This window comes from Pteronotus mesoamericanus, unplaced genomic scaffold (genome assembly GCF_021234165.1).
Source record: "Pteronotus mesoamericanus isolate MK-2021 breed Mesoamerican mustached bat unplaced genomic scaffold, CSHL_Meso_final contig_591, whole genome shotgun sequence".
Taxonomy (NCBI): Eukaryota; Metazoa; Chordata; class Mammalia; order Chiroptera; family Mormoopidae; genus Pteronotus; species Pteronotus mesoamericanus.
This window is the reverse complement of record NW_026555208.1, coordinates 942,740-961,971: the sequence shown is the minus strand read 5'-3', so window position 1 is coordinate 961,971 and position 19,232 is coordinate 942,740. Positions and strand designations below refer to the sequence as shown.

At 39.9% G+C, this 19,232-nt stretch overlaps 1 protein-coding gene across 1 annotated transcript in view; it reads left to right on the top strand.

Moving 5' to 3' along the window:
* Positions 1-19,232, top strand: part of LOC129076445 (tripartite motif-containing protein 5-like) — a 51,800-nt gene that overhangs the window by 22,812 nt on the left and 9,756 nt on the right. Inside the window, 3 exon segments of the mRNA XM_054580613.1 lie at positions 420-515; positions 1,160-1,390; positions 16,920-16,942. Of these exon segments, the coding sequence (XP_054436588.1) occupies positions 420-515; positions 1,160-1,390; positions 16,920-16,942 (350 nt within the window).

Sequence of the window (19,232 nt, the reverse complement as noted above, 5' to 3'; positions counted from 1 at the left end):
TACAAAATGACATGGAGACTAAAAACCAAAAGTAGAAGCTTTTTACAGCTTGCGCTAATAGGTGGAGGTTTGGTGTCCAAGCAAAGCTGTCATTGCCCCTTTGAACAGGAGGGGTAAGTGGGCAGGTGGGTGGATTGACCGACACTAAATTTTTTCCTTACTACAGGATCACATTTCTTCTTCTAGGACACAGAGAATCAGTCTTCTCCTCACATGGAAATGGTGATTTCTATCACCTGAGTCTTAGAGAAAATATTCACCACATCATGTTTCCTTGAAGTCACAGATTCTAATTACTGTTTCATAGTTACTGTATACTATAGTTTCTTCAGTTTTCAGTCTGATTTTGTCCCCATTTGTCCTCTTTTCTGATGCTGAGAAAGCCCATAGCTTGACTCTGGTGTGATTCCTCCTCATAGGAGAAACTCCAGGCAGCTCTGAAAAGGCTGAAGGCTGAAGAGCGGAAAGCTGAGAAATTGAAAGCTGACATCAGAGAGGAGAGAACTTCCTGGGAGGTAGGAGGAGACTCTTCCTGAGGGAGTTAGACAAGGATTTGGGAAGGTCATTGAGTCTTAGTCCCAAGGAGCTCCTTTTCTTCTGTTTCCTGAGAGTTGATATGTCCAGAGTCATTGATTAATCATTCTTTATCCTTTTCATGAGAGAGGTGAGACTGAAAATGAACCTGTCACAAATTAACACAGATATTCGTAGGTTAGCTATTCTTAGAGAGACTCTCTGGTAAGGATTGCTAGTGACTTCTGTGTTCATTTTTGTCATTATTTTGAGCCTTTAACTCTTCCAGCGGAAAACAATTACCAATGTCTCAGGATTCTGTTTCCTGGTTCTCAATATAAGGCCGAGGGTGTTGGGCTGAGGAGTAATGCAGGAGGCATGACTGTCCTGGGCAGCTGTGCGAAAGCTGAGCCACACCCAGGTGTCCCATTTTGGTTCAGGGTTGGACTGAATAGTGCAAATTTGAGGCCATTACTTTGGAATGTGATGAAGAAAAAGTAATAGGAAAAATCAGCTTCCCCAAGCATTGCTCCCCTGCTTCCATCTCCCTTCCCTGTGAGAACTTCCACATCAAGTACTTCTTTTCTCTGGCTCCCAGTCTCTGCCTGATAGCCTGAGTCCCTCTCTGTCTTTCTCATTCCTGAAGAATCAAATAAAAAATGAGACCCAAAGTATCCAGGATTGTTTTCAACAACTGAGAGCCATCCTGTACAATAAGGAGCAAAAAGAACTGCAAAAGTTGGAGAAGGAAAAGAGAGAGATTCTCCATGTCCTGGAACAGTCTGAGAATGAGCAGGTGCAGCAGAGCCAGTTGTTGAGAGATCTCATCTCAGATCTGGAGCATCGGTTGCAGGGGTCAACAAGGGAGATGCTGCAGGTAAGACTTGGGAAGAAACCCCAGCATCTGAACTTGAAAAAAATAAGGATTAAGTTTCTTGCTCTGCTGTGTGGCTGGGCTGTTTCTGGTGGTGACACTGAGGTTCCCACGGTCTTGCAGCAAAATTTTCCTGCATACATTTCAGAGGTTATAGGAATAACTGTATGAATGAGTAACAAGGAAAAATCTTGTTTTATTTTTAAATTAATGTATCAATTGCAATGCAAAAATTTGACTATGGAGAAAAGATCCATCTATAGGCCCTCATATCTGTGATCTAGCTTAGAACATTTTTGAGATACCTTTTCATGATCAAAGAGGTTTTTTTCTTAGAATGAGATGAGATTTTTCTCCTCTCTCTGTATTTTTATGAATATACAATTATGAAGAATTGTTATTATTTCTTTAATTATTCAAGAGATTTGCTATTGAAACCATCTGACTTTGGGCCTTTCTTTTTGAACAAGTTTAAGATTTGTTTTTTTAACTTGTATTACATTTATTTTATTTTTAAATATTTCTTTACTTAATTTTTTGATAATATATTTTTTATAGATATTTGTCCATTTTAATTTGCCAGATTTGTAAACATGATGTTAGTCATCATAATCCTTAGAATTTATTTTATTTCTACAGTACTCATAGTAATTTCCTCTCTTTTATTTCCAATCTTGGTAATTTTCTTTTAAATTTTTTTGTCAATTTAGTTATGTTGGGTAAATTTATTGATTTTTTTTTAAGAATCAGCTATATTGCTTTATTAATTTAGCTATTTTTAACCTTTTTATATAATTGATTTTGCTCTTATATAGTTCCTTTTGTGTGTTTACTTGTGTATGCACATGCATATGTGAGTGTGTGTGTTTCTGTGTTGTGTGCTTACTGTATTTATTTTTCTCTTTATAGTTTCTTTTTAAATATTTTTTCTTTTTTATATATTTTTAAAATTTTTTAATGTTGTTCAAATACATTTGTCTCCATTTTCCCCCCACCACTTTCCCCTGCCCCACCCACCCCCACCTCCCACTCTCAATCCTTCCCCATTTTGGTTTTCTCCATGGGTCGTTTATACATGTTCCTAGATGATCCTGCCCCTTCTTTTCTCCCATTACCCCCTTCCTTCTCCCCTCTGATTATTGTCAGTTTATTTTTTAATTTTTTTTATTTAACTGTTGCTGTTTATATTTTGCTTGCTTGTTTGTTTTATTGATTAGGTTCCACTTTGTAGGTGAGATCATACGGTATTTGTCTTTTACCGCCTGGCTTATTTCACTTAACATAATGTTCTCCAGTTCCATCCATGCTGTCACAAAGGGTAATAGCTTTTTCTTTCTTTCTGCTGTGTAGTATTCCACTGTGTAAATGTACCATAGTGTTTTTTTTTTTTTTTGATCCACTCATTTACTATTGGGCATTTAAGTTGCTTCCAATACTTGGCTATTGTAAATTGTGCTGCTATGAATATTGGGGTGCATAAATTCTTTTGAACTAGGGTATAATCCCAGCAGAGGAATTGCTGGGTAAAAAGGCAGTTCCATTTTTAGTTTTTTGAGGAAATTCCAAACTGTATTCCACAGTGGCTGAACTAGTCTGCATTCTCACCAACAGTGTACTAGGCTTTCCTTTTCTCCACAACCTCGCCAGCATTTGTTGTTTGTTGATTTGTTTATGATGGCCATTCTGACTGATGTGAAGTGAAATCTCATTGTGGTTTTAGTTTGCATCTCTGATGACTAGTGATGCTGAGCATCCTTTCATATGTCTCTGGGCCCTCTGTATGTCCTCCTTGGAGAAGTGTCTGTTTGGGTCCTTTGCCCATTTTTTAATTGGATTGTTTGTCTTCCTGGTGTGCAGTCATGGAAGTACTTTATGTATTTTGGAGATCAAACCGTTGTCTGAGGTATCATTGGCAAATATATTTTTCCATACAGTTGGCTCCCTTTTCATTTTGTTGATTTTTTTAACCATGCAGAAGCTTCTTATTTTGATGAAGTCCCATTTGTTTATTCTTTCCTTAATGTCCCTTGCTCTAGGGGACATGTTGGTGAAAATATTTCTGTGTGGGATATCTGAGAGTTTCCTTCCTATGTCCTCCTCTAGGACTTCTATGGTGTTGTGACTTTTATCCAACTTGAGTTTATTTTTGTGTATGGTATAAGTTGGTGGTCGAATTTCTTTCTTTTTTTTTTTTCATGTAGCTGTCCATATCTCCCAATGCCATTCATTGAAGAGGCTATTTTTATTTCATTTTATGCTTCTGCCCCCTTTGTCAAATATTAATTGACCATAGAGACATGGGTTTACTTCTGGGCTCCCTATTCTGTTCCATTGATCTATGTGTCTGTTCTTATGCCAGTACCAGACTGTTTTGATTACAGTGACCTTGTAAAATAGTTTGATGTCAGATATTGTGATCCCTCCTACTTTGTTCTTCTTTCTCAATGTTGCTACAGCTATTTGAGGTCATTTATGGTTCCATATAAATTTTGGAAATGTTTGTTCTATATCTGTGAAATATATCATTGGTATTAATTGGTATTTTAATAGAAATTATGTTGAATCTATAAATTGCTTTGGGTAGTATGGACATTTTGATTATGTTAATTCTTCTAATCCATGAACACAGTTTATGCTTCCATTTATTTGTGTCTCCCTTATTTCCCTCATCAGTGTTACATAGTTTTCTGAGTACAGGTCTTTTACTTCCCTGGTTAGATTTATTCCTAGGTACTTATTTTTCTTATTGCTATAGCAAATGGGTTCTTTTTCTTGATTTCTGATATTTCATTGTTGATGCTCAAAAATGCCTTTGATTTCTGACTACTGACTTTGTATCCCACTCTTTTGCCAAATTCACTTATTAGGCTGAGTATTTTTTTGGTGAAGTCTGTAGGGTTTTCTATGTACACTATCATGTCATCTGCAAACAATGACAGTTTTACATCCTCCTTTCCAATTTGGATGCCTTTTATTTATTTTTCTTGTCTGATCACTGTGGCTAGGACTTTCAATACTAAGTGATGAAAGAGGACATCCTTGTTTTGTTCCTGATCATAGTGGGAAAGCTTTGTTTTTGCCCATTGAGTATGATGTTGACTGTAAGTTTTTCATATATGGCCTTTATTATGTTGAGGTATGTCCCCTTTACTCCCACTTTGCTGAACAGTTTTATCATAAATGGGAACTGTCCCTTATCAAATGCTTTTTCCACATCTATTGATATGATCTGTGATTTTTGTCTTTCTTTTTGTTTATGTGATGTATTACATTTATTTGCAAATATTGTACCATCTTTAATTGTAAAGAAAACTTTATTTTCTCCTCATACATTCATAATGTGGTAATTTAGACCACTGATTTGACAGAATATTTTCTGTTATACATTTTAATATATAAATGCATTTAAAAATTATATTCCCCACTTTGTTTTATTTATTTTTTAAATTCAATTTACTTATTTTCAAATTTCCTTTTTGATCTCTTTTTTAAACTTGGGATATTGACATTCTTGTTGTTTAATTTACAAACAATTGGTGATTTGTAATTTTTTATTTTATATTTAATTTCTTTCTTTTTTTCTTTAATTAATTAATTTATTTTTTCAAATACATTTGTTTCTGCCTACTCCCCACCACTTTCCCTTGCGCACTCCCTCCCTCTTTCACCCCTCCCTCCCTACCTCTCTCAACTCTTCCCCTTTGGTTTTGTCCATGACTCCTTGCTATATGTTCCTTGACTTTCCCCTTCCCTTCCTTTTCCCCCACTCCCCCCTTCCCGCTTGTCTCTGTTGGTTTCTTTTCCTTTCAGTGTTGCTGGTCCTATTTTCCTTGCATCTTTGTATTATTGGTTAGGTTCCACTTATAGGTGAGATCATATGGTATTTGTCTTTCGTCCCCTGGCTTATTTCTCTTAGCATAAATCTCTAGTTCCATCCATGCTGTCACAAAATTTAGTAATTCTTTTTTACTTTCTGCTGCGTAGTATTTCATTGCGTAAATGTACCATAGTTTTTTGATCCAATCATCTACTGATGGGCATTTAGGTTGCTTCCAACACTTGGCTATTGTAAATTGTGCTTCTATGAACACTGGGGTGCATAGGTTCTTTGGAATTGGCGTTTTGGTGTTCTTAGGGTATAGTCCCAGCAGGGGAATTACTGGATCCAAAGGCAGTTCCATTTTCAGCTTTTTGAGAAAATTCCACACTGCTTTCCACAATGGCTGCACAAGTCTGCATACCCACCAACAATGTACTAATGTTCCCTTTTCTCCACAGCCTCGCCAGCACCTGTTGTTTGTTGATCTGTTTATGATGGCATTTCTGACCAGTGTGAGGATGTACCTCATGGTGGTTTTGATCTGCATTTCTCTGATGGCTAGTGATGCTGAGCATCCTTTCAAATGTCTCTGGGCCCTCTGTATCTCCTTGGAAAAGCGTCTGCCCAGGTCCTTTGCCCATTTTTTGATTGGATCGTTTGTCTTCTTGGAGTGGAGTTGAGTGAGTTCTTTATATATCTTGGAGATCAAACTTCTATCTGATGTATCATTAGCAAATATATTTTCCCAAATGGTTGGCTCCCTTTTCATTTTGCTGATGTTTTCTTTAGCCGTGCAGAAGCTTCTTATTTTGCTGAGGTCCCACTTGTTTATTCTTTCCTTTGTGTCCCTTGCTTTAGGAGACATATCAGTGAAAAAATGGCTGTGTGGGATATCTGAGAGTTTCCTGCCAATGTTCTCCTCTAGGACTTTGATGGTGTTGCGACTTCTGTTTAAGTCTTTTATCCATCTTGAGTTTATTTTTGTGTATGGTGTCCGCTGATGATCCAATTTCAATGTTTTGCATGTAGCCGTCCAGCACTCCCAACACCATTTGTTGAAGAGGCTATTATTGCTCCAGTTTATGCTTCTGCCCCCTTGTCAAATATTAGTTGCCCATAGAGACCTGGGCTTATTTCTGGGCTTTCTATTCTGTTCTGCTGGTCTACGGGTCTGTTCTTGTGCCAGAACCAGATAGTTTTAAGTATAGTGGCTTTGTAGTAGAGTTTGATGTCCGGTTTTGTGATCCCTCCTACTTTGTGTTTCTCAAAATTGCTGTGGCTATTCAGGGTCGTTTATGGTTCCATAAAAATTTTTGAAATGTCTGTTCTATTTCTGTGAAATATGTCATTGGTATCTTAATAGGGATTGCATGGAATCTATAAATTGCTTTGGGTAGTATGGACATTTTGATGATATTAATTCTTCCAATCCATGAGCACGGTATATGCTTCCATTTATTTGTGTCTTCCTTAATTTCTTTCTCAATTTGTATAGTTTTCTGCGTACAGGACTTTTACCTCTTTGGTTAAATTTATTCCTAGGTACTTTATTTTTCTTGTTGCTATATTGAATGGTATTTTTTTTCTGATTTCTTCTTCTACTTCACTGCTGGTGTACAAAAATGCCTTTGATTTCTGAATGTTGACTTTGTATCCTGCTGTTTTGCCAAATTCACTAATTAGGTTGACTAGTTTTTTGGTAGAGTCTACAGGGTTCTCTATGTACACTATCATGTCATCTGCAAACAATGATAGCTTTACTTCCTCCTTTCCTATTTGGATGCCTTTTATTTCTTGTTGTTGTCTGACCGCTGTGGCTAGGACTTCCAATACAATGTTGAAAAGAAGCGGTGAAAGCGGACATCCTTGCCGTGTTCCCGATCTTAGTGGGAAAGCTTTTAGTTTTTGCCTGTTGAGTATGATGTTGGCTGTAGGTTTTTCATATATGGCCTTTATGAAATTGAGGAATGCCCCATTTATTCCCATTTTGCTGAGTGTTTTGATCATAAATGGGTGCTGTACCTTATCAAATGCTCTTTCTGCATCTATCGAGATGATCATGTGGTTTTTGTCTTTTCTTTTATTTATGTGATGTATTATGTTTATTGACTTGCGTATATTGAACCACCCCTGTATCCCTGGGATGAATCCCACTTGATCCTGGTGGATAATCTTTTTAATGTATTGCTGGATGCAGTTTGCAAATATTTTGTTGAGGATTTTAGCATCTATGTTCATCAGTGAAATTGGCCTGTCGTTTTCTTTCTTGGTAGGGTCTTTATCTGGTTTTGGGATTAGGGTGATGCTGGCCTCATAGAAAGAGTCTGGGAGTCTTCCCTCCTCTTGGATCTTTTGGAATAGTCTGAGAGGGACAGGGGTTAGCTCTTCCTTAAATGTTTTGTAAAATTCTCCTGTGAAACCGTCCAGCCCTGGGCTTTTGTGTGCCAGGAGTTTTGTGATGACGCTTCAATTTCCCCAGCTGTTATCAGTCTGTTCAAACTTTCTGTTTCTTCCGCCTTCAGTGTTGGAAGATTATACTTTTCTAAAAATTTGTCCATTTCATCAAGGTTTTCAAATTTCTTGGCATATAATTGTTCAGAGTAGTTTCTGACAATCTTTTGTATTTCTGTGGTATCAGTTGTTTTCCTCTTTCATTTCTGATATTATTCATTTGGGTCCTCTCCTTTTTTTTCTTGATGAGTCTGCTTAAAGGCTTGTCAATTTTATTTATCTTTTCAAAGAACCAGCTTCTGGATTGGTTGATCCTCTGAATTGTTCTTTTTGTCTCTATGTCATTCAGTTCTGCTCTAATCTTGACTATTTCTTTCCTTCTACTTGCTCTGGGATTTATTTGTTGTTGTTTCTCCAGGTGTTGAAGTTGTAGTGTTAGGTCTTTTATTTGAAATGTTTCTATCTTTTTTAGGTAAGCCTGTATTGCTATGAACTTCCCTCTCAGGACTGCCTTTGCTGTGTCCCATAGATTTTAGATTGTTGACTCTTCATTTTCATTTGTTTCCAGAAATTTTTTGATTTCTTCTCTTATCTCATTATTGACCCATTCATAGTTTAATAGTGTACTGTTCAGTCTCCATGAGTTTGCAAGTTTTTGAAGTTTCTCTTTGAGGTTGATTTGCAGTTTCAAGCCCTTGTTGTCCGAGAAAATATTTGGTACTATTTCAATTTTCCCGAATTTACTGAGGCTTGCTTTGTGTCCTATCATGTGGTCTATCTTTGAAAAACTGCCATGAGCCTTTGAAAAGAATGTGTATTTTCTTCTTTGAGATGTAAGGTTCTATATATATGTCAGTTAAGTCTATTTGATTCGGTGGGTCATTCAGCTCCACAATATGTTTATTAATGTTTCGTTTGGAAGATCTGTCCATTTTTGACAGTGGGGTGTTGAAATCCCCTACTATCAGTGTTTTGCTATCTGTATCTTTTTTGAAGTCGTCCAACAATTTCCTTATATACTTGGGGGCTCCTATATTGGGAGCATATAAGTTTACAATGTTTATGTCTTCTTGATAGATTCTTCCTTTAAGAATTATAAAGTGCCCCTCTGGGTCTCTTTTATGGCCTTTGTTTTGAAATCTACTTTGTCTGATACAAGTATGGCAACCCCGGCCTTTTTTCTTGCCCATTTGCTTGGAATATTTTTTTGCATCCCTTTACTTTCAATCTGTGTAGGTCTCTTGCTCTGAGGTGGGTCTCTTGTAGGCAGCATATGTGTGGGTCATGTTTTCTTATCCATTCAGCTATCTTGTGTCTTTTGATTGGGACATTTAGTCCATTACATTGAGAGTTATTACTATAGAAACTTATTCATTTTTTCTCTTTGTACCTTGTTTTTCTCTTTCTCACTCTTTACCTTCATCTTATTAAACCAGTCCTTTGAGCATATCTTGGAGTGCTGGTCTGGTATAGATGTATTCTTTTAGCCTTCTTTTGTCTGGGAATCTCCATATTTCCCTTCTATTTTAATTGAGATCCTTGCTGAGTAGAGCAGGCTTGGTTGTATGCCCTTGTTTTCATCACTTGGAATATTTGTTGTCATTCCCTTCTGGCTTGTAGTGCTTCTGTTGAGAATTCAGCTCGTAGGTGTTTTGTGGCCCCCTTGTATGTTACTTTCTCCTTCTCCCTTGCTGCCTTGAGGATTCTCTCCTTGTCTTTGATAGTTGCCATTTTAATGATGATATGTCTTGGAGTGGACCTCCTTGAGTTCCTCTTGAGCGGGGCCCTCTGTGCCTCCTGGATCCATGAGACCCTTTCTCTCTTCAAATTAAGGAAATTTTCCATCATTAGTCTTTTGAGGAGGTTCTCTATTCCTTGCTCCTCTTCTTCTCCTTCTGGTATCCCTATTATATGGATATTAATGTGTTTCAGGTTGTCCTGCATTTCCCTAAATGCCTCCTCATTCTTTTTGAGTCTTTTTTCCATTTCTTGTTCTTTCTGGGAGCTTTTTTCCTACCTTCTCCTCCATCTCACGATTCGATCCTTGACTTCATACAGCCTGCTTTGGATTCTGTCTACTGTGTTCTTCAATTCAGAAATGGTATTCTTCATATCCTCTTGTGTCTTTTTGATAGTTTCTATGTCGTTTTCCAGGTTGCTATAGTTTGCTGTAAGATCCTGATAGTTTCTCTGCAGTTTCTCATAGTTCTCTTTGAGTTGGCTGAGCTCATTGAGCTTCCTTAGAAGCATTGTTTTGAATTCCATATCTGATATTTCCCTTGCCTCTATTTCATTTAGCTCTGTCTGTGGGGAGTCCCCTTTTCCACTCATTTGGGGAGAACTACTTTTTCTTCCCATATTTGTGAGAGTCTGTTAAGTAATTTATTTATTTATTTTTACTCTGCTTCATTTGGGCCATGTAGATTTCCTGACTTTGTGGATTAAACTTCTATGGTAGTAGGCAGGTCTTTTTATTTATTTGTTTGTTTGTTTATTTATTTATTTTTCCCTTTACTATTCTTTGTGCGCCTGCCTCTGATCATGTCAGTTGTTGACCCTATATGACCTTGGGTCATTTGTTTGAGCCTTCCAGGAGTCTACCGTCTGTGTCCGACTCCTGCTTTGGGCAGCTCTGTGACCCCTTCAGCCAGGGATCGACTATTTCTGTGGATTGCTTTGCGCTTTTACGCTGGCTCCTTGATCACGCTCCTTGGCCTGGCAGGATTCCCCACCCGCCTGGGCCTGCGTGTGCTCGCCCCAGCCCAGGGTGCTTCTCGACCTCTTGTACTTGTCTGGCCCCCCAGGCTGGCGGGCACCCCCTCACTGGTCAGTTTAGTGTCTTCTATTGTGTGCTTTCCCCGCTCTTGGCTCTTTGAGTGCATTGCCTGTCTGCCTAAAATGGAGACTACGGAAATGGCAGGAAGTCAGCTCCAGGACTCGCAGGTTAATCCTGTCTCCAGTCTCTCCTCCAGGGACTCTGGGCAGCTCTGTGACCCCTTTGGCCCGGGATCCACTATTTCTGCGGACTGCTCTGCACTCACCGGCCCGCGTGGTTCGATTTACACCTGCCCTCGCCAATCTGTGCACTCCCTCTCAGGCCCCATCAGTGCCAATCTGTGGGAGGCCTTGCGGGCCGGTGGAAGGGTTCCCCAGCCCGCGCGGGTCACACACACGCTCGCCTACCCTCACCAGTCACTTGGCCCAAGTGTGCACGCCTGCTCTGGGTGTTTTTGGGGTGTCTATGTGTGCTTTTCAACTTTTGGCTCTTTGGGGGTGTGGCCTCTTCCTGTGCAATGGAGACTACGGCAAGGAGAAGGAGTCGGGACTCCCCGGTTCCTCCTCCCGTTCTTTCCCCAATGCCTCCGTTTCTAGTCTCTCTTCAGGGATCTCTGGGCAGTTCTGTGACCCCCTTCGGCCAAGGATCCACAACCTGTGCAGCCTGCGTTTCAATCGCGGGCAGTCTGGTTCCTGCATGCCCCACTTCTGCCTCTTTGGGGGCGCACTTTGCCTGCCCAGAATGGAGACTACAGAATGGGGAGGGGTGTCGGGACTCCCCCGTTCCTCCTCCCGATTTTTCCCCAACGCCTCCGTCTCCAGTCTCTCCTCAAGGCGCTCCCAGCCAGTCTGCTCTTAGCCCGGCAGCTCACATGCCCACAAGCTGCGTGCGGAGCGCCAGAAGGCAGGTTAATTGATTCCCTTATGCCTGAGTGAGATGGTAGCTGCAGAGTGGGAGGCGCGCCGTCACCGGGGCTCCACCGGCTGCCGTCTCAGTTCTCATCACAAAGTTTTCCTCACCAATCTTTTGCCAGGCACCAGCCCACCCTGCTGCTGCCTCTACCCAGAGATCAAGGAGGGTGGCTGCCACTGCAATTTTTGCATTGGCCCTTTAAATCTCTCTGCATCCCCAGCCACCTGTCTCTGGCAGAGAGCGCCCCTAAGCTTTTTGGAGTTGTGTTTTGTTTGTATTTTCCTGGTTTTAGCTGCTGTAGTTTAGAGGTCCCTGTTTATGATTCAGACCCGTTCTTCTCGAGGGGAGCTAACTGGCCATTTCAATGTCCCTCTGGTGCTAGTGCCCGTGGGCACCCAGCCCACCCTCTCGAGCTTCCACAGCACTTCTCACCCATTGGCATGTGTGAGAGTTGAATCCACTGTCTGTCCGGGGCTCCAAGGCTCCTCTCTCACTATAGTTCCATTGTTTTCCAGGTGATTACTCCACTATTTAGTCACAATTCCAGTTTGGTCTTGGGAGGGGGAGGTCAGAGTGACTCCCACTCACTCCTCCGCCATCTTTCCCTATATTTAATTTCTTTCTAATCAGAAAACATATATTTTAGTTTTTAAATTTATTAAGTGTATTGACGTGTGTTTATTGCTTAAAATATTGCATGTACAAAATTATTACATGGATTTAATTTAAAAAGTGTATTGTGCATCATTAGGTGACAAAGTTTATAGATGACAGGTAAACCTTGCTCATATTGCACATTTCATCTACATTCTTGACTTCTTTATTTATATATATTTTCAAGCTTTTTTTTTGCAAAATATTTTATTTTATTTTATTTTTTTACACTTTTTAAAAAAATTTATTTTAATTTATTTTTTCAAATACATTTGTCTCTACCTACTCCCCACCACTTTTCCTTGCCCCCTCCCTCCTTCCCTCCCTCAGCTCTTCCCCTTTGGTTTTGTCCACGAGTCCTTGCTATATGTTCCTTGACTTTCCCCTTCCCTTCCTTTTCCCCTCCCCCCTCCCTCCTTCCCTCTTGTCTCTGTTGATTTCTTTTCCTTTCAGTGTTGCTGGTCTTATTTTCCTTGCATCTTTGTATTGTTGGTTAGGTTCCGCTTATAGGTGAGATCATATGGTATTTGTCTTTCTCCCCCTGGCTTATTTCGCTTAGCATAATGCTTTCAAGTTCCATCCATGCTGTCGCCAAGTTTAGTAGTTCTTTTTTTCTTTCTTCTGCATAGTATTCCATTATGTATATGTACCATAATTTTTTGATCCAATCATCTACTGATGGGCATTTCGGTTGCTTCCAACACTTGGCTATTGTAAATTGTGCTGCTATGAACATTAGGGTACATAGGTTCTTTTGAATTGGCGTTTTGGTGTTCTTAAGGTATAGTCCCAGCAGGGGAATCACTGGATCCAAAGGCAGTTCCATTTTCAGCTTTTTGAGAAAATTCCACACTGCCTTCCACAGTGGCTGCACCAGTCTGCATTCCCACCAACAATGTACTAAGGTTCCCTTTTCTCCACAGCCTCGCCAGCACCTGTTGTTTGTTGATCTGTTTATGATGGCCATTCTGACTGGTGTGAGGTGGTACCTCATGGTGGTTTTGATCTGCATTTCTCTGATGGCTAGTGATGCTGAGCATCCTTTGAAACTTTTTAATTGTATTTTTCCATTATGATTTATCCCCTTTACATATTTATATTTTTTATTTTTTTCTTCTTGTTCTTAAGTCATTTAACATTTATTGTAATACCATTTGGTGCTGATTAACTCCTTCATCTTTTTCTTCTCTGAGAAGCTATTTAGGTCTCATTGAATTCTAAACAATAGCCTAGTAATCTAGGTTGTAGGTCATTGTTTCTCATCACTTTCAATATTTCATGCCAGTCCCTTGTTGCCTGCAAAATTTTCATTGAGAGATGAGTTGATAGTCTTATGGGAGACCCCTTAGGGATAACTAAGTGGTTTTCTCTCGCTGCTTTTCAGATTGTCTCTTTGTATTCATTTCTCACTGGAGTTTTCAATGCTCTCTTTTTTTAAAAAAAAAATTTATTTATTTTTAGAGAGAGGGGAAGGGAAGAAGAAAGAGCGAGTTCAATGTGTGGTTTCCTCTTATGTGCGCCTTACTGGGGACCTGGCCCACAACCCAGGCATGTACCCTGACTGGGAATCGAACCAGAAACCCTTTGGTTCACAGGCCGGCACTCAATCCACTGAGCTAAACCAGCCAAGGCTCTCTCCTCTTTTATGTTTCCTAGATCATTGCTGAAGTTCTCACTAAGATCATCTATTCTTCCCCTAAGTTCAGTGAGCATCCTTATAATAAGTGTTTAGAATTCTTCATCTGGTAGATTGCTTGCCTCAATTTTGTTTAGTTATTTTTCTGAAGTTTTGTCTTTTTATTTGGGACATGTTTCTTTGTGTCATCATTTTGGCCGCCTCCCCATGGTTATTTCTATGTATTATGTATGTCTGCCAAGTCTCCTCATCTTGGCAGAATGGTCTTATGTAGTAAGTGTCCTTTGAAGTGTACCCGTTCATCTGATCTGGGTGCCAGGGGTGTTGCTTGTGTGGGTTGTGTGTCTCTTCTGTTGCAGCTGAGCTTGATTACTGTTGGCACATCTGTGGGTGGGATTGACACTCAGGCTGAGTGGTTGTGAGGAATGGCATTGGTTACAGTGAACAAGCTGTTGTAAGGGGGCTAACTCAATGGAGTAGGATTCATGGCAGGGGGCTCCAGTGCCTGCTGAATCTCCCCTTTTGGGTGTGTCATTTGTGGTGCTAGTTGGGTGGTGCTCTGGTGTTATCAGAAGCCGGCCACCAAGTTTTTGGGTTTGGGGCCTTGCGGGGGGTGGGGGGGTCTCTGGTGTAGGCCAAGGTCAGCCACTGCCTGTGTGTGGCCCAATGCCACCTGGTATAGACTACAAGGAGATGTGCGGTTGGTGTTTGCCTGTTCTGGACTTGGAGGTGCCTTGAAGCTGTTCTGTGGTTAACGAAGGCCAGCTGCCACTGCTGCTTGCCTGCAGCTTCTTAGCAAGAATTAAAGGGCATCTGAAGTCAGCAACTTCTTGTCTAGAGTTTGTGGATCTTTAAGAAATTTTAGGAAAGTCGGTGTGTTGGCTGGCAAGTGTGTCTGTGTTTCTGAAAAAGATTTGACCAGAAGCTTTAATTATTTTGTGTTTGGTGGGGTCTCAGAGAAACACTCGAATGGAATAAGAGCGCTATTATCCAGGTTAATGAAGACTCAGATTTGGCACTGACCTGGGCCTGCAGTCTGTGTAGGGGCAAGGCTCACAGGAGAAAAATGGCACCTGTTGGTACTTTAGTCCCTGGGAGAGCTTTCCCTCCAGCCCTCAACCTGAAACCAGACAATTCAGTTTCTTTCTGTATGTTCCTGACCCTTGCAAGCTCCTGTCCATACTCTGAAGCTTAGGACAAGTTTTTGTGAGGGAGTCACTCTGTGTTAGGGCATCTCCACCTCACGTGGACTGAGACCCTGGTGATTTTCACAGCCAGATATTGTGGGAACTCCTCTTGATACTTCTATCTGAGCTTGCTTTAAGGCTGGGATTACTTGTTCCTCAGTAGGACCTCTGTAGCCAAGATATTTCTCCCATTTCTCAACATGTGGGTGGGGTACCTGCCAGTTTAGTCTCTGCCCCTCCTACCACTCTTGAGGTGGCTCCTTGTATATTCTTAGTTATAGGAATTCTGTTCAGCTTATCTTTGTGTGATTGTGGGAGGAGATGAGCACAGCATTTACCTACTGCGCCATTTTAATGGGAATTCTATCTTTTTACTTTTGCCATACTTGTGTCTTCGAACCCAAAACATGTCTGTTGTAGATATCAATAATTGAAATTGCTATTTATCTATTCTAACAATCTCTGCTTTTTGATTGGTGGATTAAAACAATAAAATTTAATGTAATTGTTGATGAAGCTCTATTTAATTTATATTGTATTATTTGTTTCTATATGTTGCCTGAAATTTTCTTTGTTCTCTTTTTCATTGACAGACTTCTTCTGAATTAAAGAGATATTTTTAGTATAAAATTTTAAGTTTACTATTTTCTATTTTTGTGGTGTTTGCTTTCCTAATAACAACAGGCATCTCATGACCGCTTCAGATTAATACTAAATTACAGTAAAATATGGATACTTGCCTCCAATATTGTTTTATATTCTTCCAGCAACAACACAGTGATGGTTTAATATGGCAATTGATCCAATGCAAGCCAGTGCCATACAGGCCTCAGTTATTTGATGTAACTGGGGAGATAAATTCTATTTTTTTTTCAGGAATTTATGTGAGGAGATTAATATTTTCTTCATGAACTGAGGATAAAGTCAAAATAGAGGGCATAAATAGAATTTGGAGAATGACATAGACCAGATCCTGATGACAATGTCCAAGCTTCAAAATTAAGCTTTGATAAAAGTCACAATGGTCCCCCAAATTCCTTTTCTTTGCTTCATCCACTTTTAATTGTTTTTGTTATATGCAGCAATAAAGCCCTAACACAGAAAGCGTGTAATCGTGTGTGTGTGTATATGTGTGTGTGTGTGTGTACCCAGAAGTTGGCCTACTTTTTGGTGTCATGGAAAGAAGTAGCCTGAGATACAGAGACCATATACATTAGAACATATGTGTTAAAAGAAATAAATATGTGATGGTAAATATGTTCAGATGACTAAAAACTATTAACAATGTGGACTAAACTGGCTTGGTAGAGGGTGAAATACAGGTAAACATTGTAGTGTTGAGGCCAGTGACTGAATAGATATGGGTAACACGGACAAAGGGGTATAGGGGAGGAGACAACCTGGTTGGTGAAAGGTAAAGTACATATGAGACATCCTAAGTTACTGGTTCCTGTGACTTCTTTATTAGAGAATATATTAACCTGTATTTAAGAGACAAAACTGAGTAAAAATAAAGGCTTAGAAATCAATTGCACATGTATGTGTTTAATTTAGGGAGTGAATGAGGCCAATTCTAGATATTGTATAAAATGAGGAGAGACTTGAGACAGGCCTACTTTAATATATTGTTTTGCTAGTACCCTCAGCAGAAGTCAAGTTCTTGAGGAATTCTATAACTACTCATCTTTATTTCTCCCAATTATGGCATAATGTTTGACAAGTAATAGTACATCACTTACATTCATGTTGAATAAATGAACAAGCCATGAATTATTCAAACCATCTTAGGAGGAGCCTTGTGAACATGGGGAAAATAACATGTACATCATGCTTTCCTCCCACGTATGTCTTATCACCAGGTACTGGAAGATCATTTTGTGCTTCCACAAGGGTCAAAATTCTTTTTATATTGCAGGAAACCTGACAACTTTAACTGAGCCTTCTGGAATAATTGACCTGGGTCTTTTCTTTAATTTTGGCTCTCACATAGGGACCATCTCTTCCCACCATATCACAGGGTGGTGGGGATGAGATGAAGCTTTGTAAGTGAGGCAGGCTTATTGTTTATTGACTCATGTTTTCTCTTTTCTCTTTAGGATGTGAATGGCGTCATGAAAAGGTATGTGTGGGAGACCAGAGATGAACTTTTGTGCTGTCAAATAAGGTTTAAAGCCATTAAAGTTATTTAATTTTTTAAAATTATATTTTATTGATTATGCTATTACAGTTGTCCCATTTTTTTTCCCTTTTATCCTCCTCTACCCTCCACCTCCATCCCTCCAGTATCCCTCCCCCTCTTAGTTCATGTCCATGGGTTGTACACAAAAGTTCTTTGGCTTCTCCATTTCCTATGCTATTCTAAACTTCCCCCTGTCTATTTTGTGCCTACCAATTATGCTTCTTAATCCCTGTATCTTCCCCCGCCTTCTCCCACCTCACCCTCCCTGCTGATAGCTCTCCATGTGATCTCCATTTGTGTGATTCTGTTCCTGTTCTAGCTGTTTGCTTAGTTTGTTTTTTGTTGGAGAGGTGTTCAGTTGTTGATACTTGTGAGTTTGTTGTCATTTTACTGTTCAAAGTTTTTATCTTTTTCTTTTTCTTAGATAAGTCCCTTTAACATTTCATGTAATAAAGGCTCAGTGATGATGAACTCCTTTAACTTTATCTAGGAAGCACTTTATCTGCCCTTTCATTCTAAATGGTACCTTTGCTTGGTAGAGTAATCTAGGTCATAGGTCCTTGCTTTGCATTACTTTGAATACTTCTTTCTAGCCCCTTCTTGTCTGAAGGTTTCTTTGGGGAAATCAGCTGATAGTCTTATGGGAACTCCTTTGTAGGTAGCTCTCTCCTTTGCTCTTGCTGCTTTTAACATTCTCTCCTTATCTTTAATCTTGGGTAATTTAATTATTTTGTGTTTTGGCATGTTTCTCCTTGGATCCAACTTCTTTGGGATTCCCTGTGTTTTCCTGGACTTGCATGTCTAGTGCCCTCGCCAGATCGGTGAACTTCTCCTTCATTATTTTTTCAAATAAGTTTTCAATTTATTGCTCTTCCTCTTCTCTTTCTGGCACCCCTATGGTTTGGATGTTGGAATGTTTAAAGTTGTCACAAAGGTTCCTAAGCTTCTCATTTTTTTGAATTCTTGTTTCTTCATTCTGTTCCAGTTGAAGGTTTATTTCTTTCTTTATTTATTTTTAATTAATTTATTTACTTTTTAAATACATTTGTCTTTGCCTTCCCCCCCCTCTTTCCCTTGCCCACTCCCACCTTCCCTCCCTCAGCTCTTCCCCTTTGGTTTTGTCCATGAGTCCTTGCTATATGTTCCTTGACTTTCCCCTTCCCTTCCCTTTCCCTGCCCTCCTCTTCCCTCTTGTCTCTGTTGATTTCTTTTCCTTTCAGTGTTGCTGGTCATATTTGCCTTGCTTCTTTGCATTGTTGGTTAGGTTCCGCTTATAGATGAGATCATATGGTATTTGTCTTTCGCCCCCTGGCTTATATCGCTTAGCATGATGCTCTCCAGTTCCATCCATGCTGTCGCGAAGTTTAGTACTTCTTTTTTTCTTTCTGCTGCGTAGTATTCCACTGTGTATATGTACCATAATTTTTTGATCCAATCATCTACTGATGGGCATTTAGGTTGCTTCCAACACTTGGCTATTGTAAATTGTGCTGCTATGAACATTGGGGTGCATAGGTTCTTTTGTATTGGCGTTTTGGTGTTCTCAGGGTATAGTCCCAGCAGGGGAATCGCTGGATCAAAAGGCAGTTCCATTTTCAGCTTTCTGAGGAAATTCCACACTGCTTTCCATAGTGGCTGCACCAGTCTGCATTCCCACCAACAGTGGACTAGAGTTCCCTTTTCTCCACAGCCTCGCCAGCACCTGTTGTTTGTGGATCTGTTTATGATGGCCATTCTGACCGGTGTGAGGTGGTACCTCATGGTGGTTTTGATCTGCATTTCTCTGATGGCTAGTGATGCAGAGCATCCTTTCAAATGCCTCTGGGCCCTCTGTATCTCCTCCTTAGAAAAGCATCTGCCCAGGTCCTTTGCCCATTTTTTGATTGGATCGTTTGTCTTCTTGGAGTAAAGTCGAGTGAGTTCTTTGTATATCTTGGAGATCAAACCTCTATCTGATGTATCATTAGCAAATATATTTTCCCAAATGGTTGGCTCCCTTTTCATTTTGCTGATGTTTTCTTTAGCCGTGCAGAAGCTTCTTATTTTGATGAGGTCCCACTTGTTTATTCTTTCCTTTATGTCCCTTGCTTTAGGAGACATATCAGTGAAAAAATTGCTGCGTGGGATATCTGAGAGTTTCCTGCCAATGTTCTCCTCTAGGACTTTGATGGTGTTGCGACTTATATTTAAGTCTTTTATCCATCTTGAGTTTATTTTTGTGTATGGTGTC